At 47.7% G+C, this 7,967-nt stretch overlaps 1 protein-coding gene across 1 annotated transcript; it reads left to right on the forward strand.

Annotated features, from left to right (window-relative positions):
• Window positions 1–3,894: 3,894 nt before the first annotated feature.
• LOC107159595 lies at window positions 3,895–7,652 on the forward strand (the record flags this gene model as incomplete). The annotated part of the gene is given in 1 exon segment (XM_048796258.1): window positions 3,895–7,652. A coding segment is annotated over 1 exon segment (3,531 nt), but the record flags the coding sequence as incomplete, so codon positions are not given.
• Between the last annotated feature and the right edge of the window lie 315 nt (window positions 7,653–7,967).

The following is a 7,967-nucleotide window of genomic DNA, read 5'->3' on the forward strand; positions in this document are numbered from 1 at the left end:
CAATGCCCTTCTAGGCTTCAAATCTTACCTAGATTTCTGTTTTCATACTTATGTTTCACCTTTATATTCTTATAAATATCGCAGGTTCCCAATACCATTATTCATCCAGCAGAATGATTCCTCACCCAAATCGAACATGTTATTAACCATAACTGTACACTGTTCCCTCAATCTAACTTTACAGAAGTGCAGGGACAGAGTTGGTCTTACAATACAGGAATGTTGGGGATCTTCCAACTGCTGAGAACCTCAAAGGTCCATGCAGAATTGATCCCTGGAGAAGATGTAGGCAGCTATGAAAGACCTGAGAGAGCAAAAGTCATCTTGCATGGCAAACAATCTGGTCAGGATGAAGGGTTGTGTCTGAATCAGCCTCTCTCTTCTTAATGTAGAGAAGATGGACCAAACCAGGCCTGTGTGGAGAGCTGTTCCCATGTGCCTATGGTTGATGTAACATTCTAAATTGTGAAAGTTCACAGGAAGTAGGGGCAGCCTCCATCTCATGGGACCCTTGGAAGCAACTGTTAGGACAAAGTGGTTGCCAAGGCAGTGACCTCATTCAGTTCCTGAATGAAGTGACCTACCTCACTTCCTTGGTGATGGAACTCTCTGAAGTTGGGATCCAAGAAGCCAGGCACCCAGAGCCAGTCCAAGTCCCAGTCTCAGTGGGCTCACTTGTTTGGATTTTTCAAGGACAGAGTCAGTTTTTCTTGGTACCTACTGATGTGAGGATGGCCACAGGCCAGGAGAGCTCTGAAGAGAGGCCTTTCCTGAGAAAGCAGGTAGTGGCTCACTGCTGGCTACTGACAACTTCACAGAGTTGGCCAAGGAGACCAGATCTGAGACAGGACAGGACATTTCATGGGAACATAGTATGGCCCAACAGTCAGAGGACACTCCGGATAGTCACAGACCTACTTGGGGGAAGGAGGTGCCTTTGTGGGTGTGGGTGTGGGTTTGTGGTTTTGTCTCATGTTCTGAGAATACGTAGGAAAGGCGGTTTGTTTGGTATGGAGTGGACTTTTTCTAGTAAGTCGTTTGACAAGGTGAGTGTTTCTATGTCTGTGTATCCCACTGTGTCCGTGGTTGTAGACATTAGAAAAGAGAATGCATCAATGGATGTGTCCTGTCTAGTAGAAAGCTGCCCAGCATTCATCCTGCCCAATTTATGAATGGACGGCGGCTTGCCTTATCGATGGGCAACACCTGCTATCTTCCTAAGTTCCTGTTTTCTTCCTGAATTCTGGCCACTCTCCAGAATAGGCTCATGGTGTTGTGTCCAAGATATGTACCACCTCCAAGGTCTGTGACATGGCCATGTACTGGATAGCTGAGGGAATGGTGAGCATCTTAGAAAACTCTGATATCAGTGTGACCAGTAGAGTCTCAGTCCAGAAACCCTACTTTGGACTTTTTGCCCTGAATTATTTTTCTGTTGCCCTGAATGTCAGGAAGGTCTTTGCCTCAGGTCACCCCTTTGTGAAGCCTGAAGAAAACAGTTTTCAAATGGAAATGAATGGGCATCACCCTTGGCTCTTTGCTTAATTGCTTTGGAAAGGATGTGTCTGAATCAACCTCTTGAACCTGTGTGAGGCTGTTGCTTAGATTCTCAGCGTCTGAAGGATCTAAAGAAAGATCCCATGTGTGCATCAAAACCAAAATGGCCAAAAGAGAAGTCATTGTGGATGAAGTTTCTTGCCTTCCTCTGTAAGGTTCCTGACATCCATCAAGTGAGAATAGGGATCCTTTGAGTCAAATGAGTTCTTCAAATCTCTGCAGAGGCTAGCCCATATGTGCTTGGGTTTTCTCATGACTCCAATTCACATAAAGAGTCTAAACCCCACAGTCAGTAGGCCTCAAATTGGAGAAGCGGAGCAGTATTAACAGCAGGGCTATTTGATGACTGCTGGTTCACAGGAATGTGTCCAGGCCACCCTGTCTTTAGGCAAATGAGAGGCAAGTGAGTTTATTTTGGACACTGTCTTGGGATGCACCCCTCATGGAAACCTCCAGCCAGAGGTTATGATGAGTGTCTATATGGAAGAAGATGAGGGCCATGTTGGAGTGCTTTGGTTTTAATTATGGTCAATTGTGTCTCGGTTGGAATGTAAAGGTAAAAGAAATTGAAGTTAAAGCTTAAAAGTTAAAGGGTAAAAGACCGGGTATTGTGAAGTTTCTAAGCTGCAAGGTCTGAGTTAAAATGTAAAGGATTAGGTATTGTTAGGTTCTATGCTACCTGCAAAACCTGAAATCCCTGTAGCTGTTAGGACAATACTGGAACTGCCCAGTAAATATTCCCACTGACTCCTTGGTTGTCCAATAACTCGGGACTCTGTGTAACTGGTCACGTAGTCCTTTAGGCCCTAAAACGAATCAGTTTGAATGTGTACCCCATTTAGAAATGAACTATAACTAGCCTGACCTGTTCCCGCCAATGAATGAACTAATCATGTTTAGGAATTGTTGTTTGACTTTCCCGTGGTGTATAATGATTTGTTAAAGGAGACTGTGATGTATGTAAAGCCCTCCGCCCTCCCCAAAAAGTGTACTTAAGCAGTGCTCAGCCCCTGCTCGGGGCTCTGGGCTGTTCTCCCTTCTTGAGTGGGCATGGAGCCCTAGCATGCTAGATCAATAAATCCCCTTCTGCCAATTGCATGAGTGGTCACTTGGTGGTCTCTTTCTCCGACGCTTCGCCTGACCCTTACATTTGGTGCGTTGGCCGGGAAGTGTGCATCGCCAGACAAAGAGACTCCAACGGACTCCTTTAGGGGGTAAGTAAGTAAGGCGCCTCTTCTCCTTCTTTTTCTCCTTCTTGTTTTTCCTTTGCAATCGCTTAGAGCTTTTTGGTTTTGGGCTTGGTGGAGAGCGTGAGCTCTCAGAGCTTTTTTGTTCGGGTTCGGTTTCTCGGTTTGGGTTTGCAGAGTGGCTGCCAGTGGAGAGTGTGAGCTCCCCCTGGTGGTGGTGGACAGACGTGTCCTTTAAGCCACAGTCTCTTGCAAGGACTCGCGGAGGGGCGGATGGACCCTCATTCGGTGAGAAGGGATTCTGCTGCCAACCCGTCAGGTCTTGCCGGCTACTTTTCTTCTCAGGTTGAGTTCACTGTCTGCCTTTAATCTTTGCTTCTAAACTTGTGTTAAACGTTTACTGTGTGTCCATGTTTGTGTCATGTTTGTATTGTCCTGTCCCTGTCTTTGTTTGAGTAACTCCCAGTATGGGACAAAGCCATTCCACGCCTCTGTCCCTGACCCTTGATCATTTGGCGGATGTCCGCTCAAGGGCCCAGAATCTTTCTTTTTCAGTGAAACGCTGGACTTTGCAGACACTCTACACTTCAGAATGGCCCACCCTCAGAGTTGAATGGTCCCCAGGAGGGTCCTTCCACCTCCCTCTAATCTGCAAAGTCAGAGATATTGTCTTTCAGCTGGGGCCGCGTGGCCATCCAGACCAGCAGCCATATATTTTAATCTGGCTGGACCTCTGTGAATTTCCTCCCACATGGGTGAAGCCTTTCCTTGTCCCAACTCTTACTCCATTCCCTTCCCCCACGATCCTATCACTCAAACCTTCCACTCCTCCCCCTCGTCCCTCTGTTCTCCCTGAGTCACAGGATTTAACTTTACTGGACTCTACCCCTGCTCCTTATCCTCTACCCATGCTCCCAAACACCCAATTCGTCCTAGCTGGACCTCCTGCCGCTGACTCAGCCTCTCCACCGCTGGAGATAATCGGACCAGATCCAAGCCCTCCTGGGGATTTCCCCGCGGTAGAAGCAGCAGTCCCTCCCCCACTGGAGGAAACCGGGCCAGCTAAGGGAACTCGCCGGCTACGATTAATGGAAAACTTGGATGCCCCTGTGATGCTTCCTCTCCATCCCTATGGGCCCACAATAGATGATGGGCATGGGGGGAGATGCAGGCTTACCAATACTGGCCTTTCTCCTCCTCAGATCTATACAACTGGAAAAATAACGATCCCCCTTTTTCTGAGGACCCCATCTGGCTTACAGGTTTAGTCGAGTCGCTGATGTTCTCACACCAGCCCACTTGGGATGATTGTCAACAACTTCTGGGGGCTCTCTTCACAACAGAGGAACAAGAGAGAGTCCTCTTGGAAGCCAGAAAGAATATTCTTGGACCAGATGGGCGAACAACCCAACTTCCCAACCTCATTGAAGCTGGCTTCCCCTTAAACCGACCCAACTGGGACCCTAACACCTTTGAAGGTAGGGAGCATCTGTCCACTTATTGCCGGGCTCTTATAGTGGGTCTCCGAGCGGCCGCCAGTCGGCCAACCAATTTGGCCAAGGTAAAAGAGATTATCCAGGGACCCAATGAATCTCCCTCCATGTTTCTAGAGAGAATTATGGAAGCATATAGGAGATATACTCCCTTTGATCCTCAGGCAGAGGATCAAAAGGCATCTGTTGCAATGGCTTTTATTGGGCAGGCTGCCCTAGATATTAAGAGAAAGTTACAATGTTTAGATGGGTTACAAGATATGACCTTAAGAGATTTAGTCAGAGAGGCTGAGAAGGTATCTTATAAGAGAGAAACTGAGGAAGAGAGGGAACAGAGGAGGGAGAAGGAAAGGGAACTAAAGGAAGAGGAAAGGAGCAAAAGGCATACTAAAACATTGGCTAAGGTCCTGGTCACAGCCACGGATAGGCCAGAAGTTAGAAAACAGGGAGACAGGAAAGGATACCTGGGCCCATGCCAAAGGCTGCCCCTGGCCTCAGATCAATGTGCCTACTGTAAAGAAAAAGGACACTGGGCCAAAGAGTGCCCCAAAAAGAAGAAGCCACACCAGCCTGCCATGCTGACCCTAGAAGATGACTAGGAATGTCGGGGCTCGGATCCCCTCCCCGAGCTCAGGGTAACATTTGAAGTGGAGGGGACCCCAGTGAACTTTGAAGTGGATACAGGAGCAGTATATTCAGCCCTTAAGACCCCACTGGGCCCTATATCTAATAAGAGATCCTTAGTCCAAGGGGCTAATGGCAGCAAATATCGGGCTTGGACAACAAAGAGGACTATGGACCTAGGAAGGGGAAAAGTCCACCACTCTTTCCTAGTAATCCCAGAATGCCCGGCCCCATTAATGGGAAGGGATCTACTCACCAAGCTCCGGGCTAAAATAACTTTCAACCCTGATGGTCCCCAAGTGGAATTTTTAAATCCTTCAGTAAAAACCCCCATAGTCACGGCTTTGACTATGTCAGTAGAAGATGAACATCAACTCTTCACGGCCCCTGGGATAGATCAAACAGGCAAACTACCCCAGAAATGGATAAAAGATTATCCTGGTGCCTGGGCAGAAACTGCTGGGTTAGGTCTAGCCATAAAACAACCTCCAATAGTAGTAGAATTAAAAACCTCTGCCTCTCCAATCAGTATCAAACAATATCCTCTGAGTAAAGAAGCTAGGGATGGGATAAGGCCCCATATTAAGAAATACCTGGCTCTGGGGGTCCTAAGGCCCTGTCAATTGGCTTGGAATAACGCCCTGCTACCAGTAAGAAAACCAGGAACTGGGGACTACTGTCCTGTTCAAGATTTAAGAGAGGTCAACAACAGAGTGCAGGACATTCACCCCACGGTACCCAACCCATATAATTTGCTTAGCACTCTGAATCCGGAGTGAAAATGGTATACTGTGCTGGACTTAAAAGATGCTTTCTTCTGCTTGCCCCTGCATAAGAACAGTCAGTTGCTGTTTGCTTTCGAGCGGATAGACCCAGACATAGGAACATTGGGCCAACTAACCTGGACTAGACTCCCACAGGGGTTCAAAAACTCTCCTACTCTCTTTGATGGAGCTCTCCACAGGGACCTCAACGACTTCAGAACTGCACACCCCGAAGTTACCCTACTCCAATATGTGGATGATCTGCTGCTGGCAGCCAACACCAAGGAGAACTGTGAGTCTGGGACCCAAGCACTATTATCCGAGCTTGCTCAGCTCGGATATAGGGCTTCTGCCCAAAAGGCCCAAATTTGTCAACAAGAAGTAATCTTCCTGGGTTATTCTCTTAGAGGTGGCAAACGATGGCTCACTGAGCCCAGAAAATGAACTGTTGTGCAGATACCACCCCCATCTAATAAGAGACAACTCAGAGAATTTCTTGGGACTGCTGGATTTTGCAGGTTATGGATTCCTGGGTTTGTGTCTTTAGCTGCCCCTTTATACCTGCTGATAAAGGGGGATGCCCAATTTCAATGGACCCCTGAACACCAACAGGCTTTTGATAATATCAAAAAGGCGCTGCTATCTGCTCCGGCCTTAGCACTCCCAGATGTAGAAAAACCCTTCACTCTCCACATCGAGGAGAAGAAAGGAATAGCACGGGGAGTGCTCACTCAGACTTTGGGGCCTTGGAAAAGGCTGGTAGCATACTTATCAAAAAAACTGGACCCAGTGGCTAGCGGGTGGCCCCATTGCCTAAGGGCTATAGCGGCAGCAGCCCTTCTAATAAAGGACACTGATAAATTAACATTGGGGCAAAAGCTGACCATTATAGCCCCCCATGACCTGGAGAGCATCATCCGTCAGCCTCCAGACAGGTGGCTATCAAATTCTAGAATAACCCATTACCAAAGCCTCTTGCTTGACAAAGATACAATAACGCTGGGACCCCCTGCTCCACTTAACCCGGCTACGCTGCTGCCGGAAGAATCATCAGGACCCGTCGCTCATGATTGTCAACACATACTGGCAGAGGAGACCAGTGTATGACGAGACTTAAAGGATCAGCCACTGCCTCGCCCTGAGGTCGTATGGTTTACGGATGGGAGCAGCTTCCTGCAAGATGGTAAGTGGCGGGCTGGAGCAGCAGTAGTTAGCAAAACTACTGTTATCTGGTCCTCAGGCCTCCCAGAAGGGACATCAGCTCAAAGAGCAGAACTAATTGCCCTTACGAAAGCACTGGAGCTAGCAACAGGCAAAAGGGCCACCATATACACTGATAGCCACTATGCATTTGCCACTGTTCATGTGCACGGGGCTATTTACCAGAAAAGGGGGCTATTAACTTCTGCCGGGAAGGAAATAAAGAACAAAGATGAGATCCTCCACCTTCTCTCGGCAGTAAAAGGCCCTAAAGAACTAGCTATAGTGCACTGTCAGGGGCACCAGAAGGGGAACGACCCCGTGGCAATTGGAAACAGACGGGCAGATGAGGAAGCTAAGTTGGCAGCCCTAAGTGGAGTGATCCTGTTAACTGTTTCCACACAGGGGGAACAACAACCAGGAGACTTGGCTGCACAGGAACATTCAGGCAACTTATTGCCCGGGGACACAGGCACAGAACTCTGGGAACCTCCAGAACCAAGTTTACAATTTCAAAAAGCCCAACTCTACGTCAAAGATGTACACCAGCTCACCCATTTAGGCTCAAAGAAGTTACAAGCACTCTTAAAAGACGAATGAAAGGACTTATTGTTGACTGACACGCAGAGGAAAGAAATAGCTGAGCAGGTGACCAGAGCTTGTCAAGTCTGCCAATTAGTTAATACATACCCATCCAAGTTTTCTGTAGGGAAGCGTTTACGAGGGACCAGACCCGGACAATTCTGGGAAGTGGACTTCACTGAAATTAAACCAGCAAGGTATGGACTTAAGTATCTTCTAGTTTTTGTAGATACTTTTTCAGGATGGGTCGAAGCCTTCCCTACAAAGAAAGAAACGGCTCAGATGGTGGTCAAGAAGATCCTAGAAGACATTTTTCCAAGGTTTGGCCTGCCTAAGGTAATAGGGTATGATAACGGACCGGCGTTCATGGCCCAGGTAAGTCAGGGATTGGCCAGGACCCTGGGGATTAATTGGAAATTACATTGTGCTTATAGACCCCAGAACTCAGGACAGGTAGAAAGGGTGAATAGAACTATTAAAGAGACCTTAACGAAATTAAGCTTGGAGACCAGCATAAAAGATTGGACTATGCTCCTACCTTATGCACTGTTTCGTGCAAG

This window comes from Marmota marmota, unplaced genomic scaffold (assembly GCF_001458135.2).
Source record: "Marmota marmota marmota unplaced genomic scaffold, marMar, whole genome shotgun sequence".
Taxonomy (NCBI): Eukaryota; Metazoa; Chordata; class Mammalia; order Rodentia; family Sciuridae; genus Marmota; species Marmota marmota.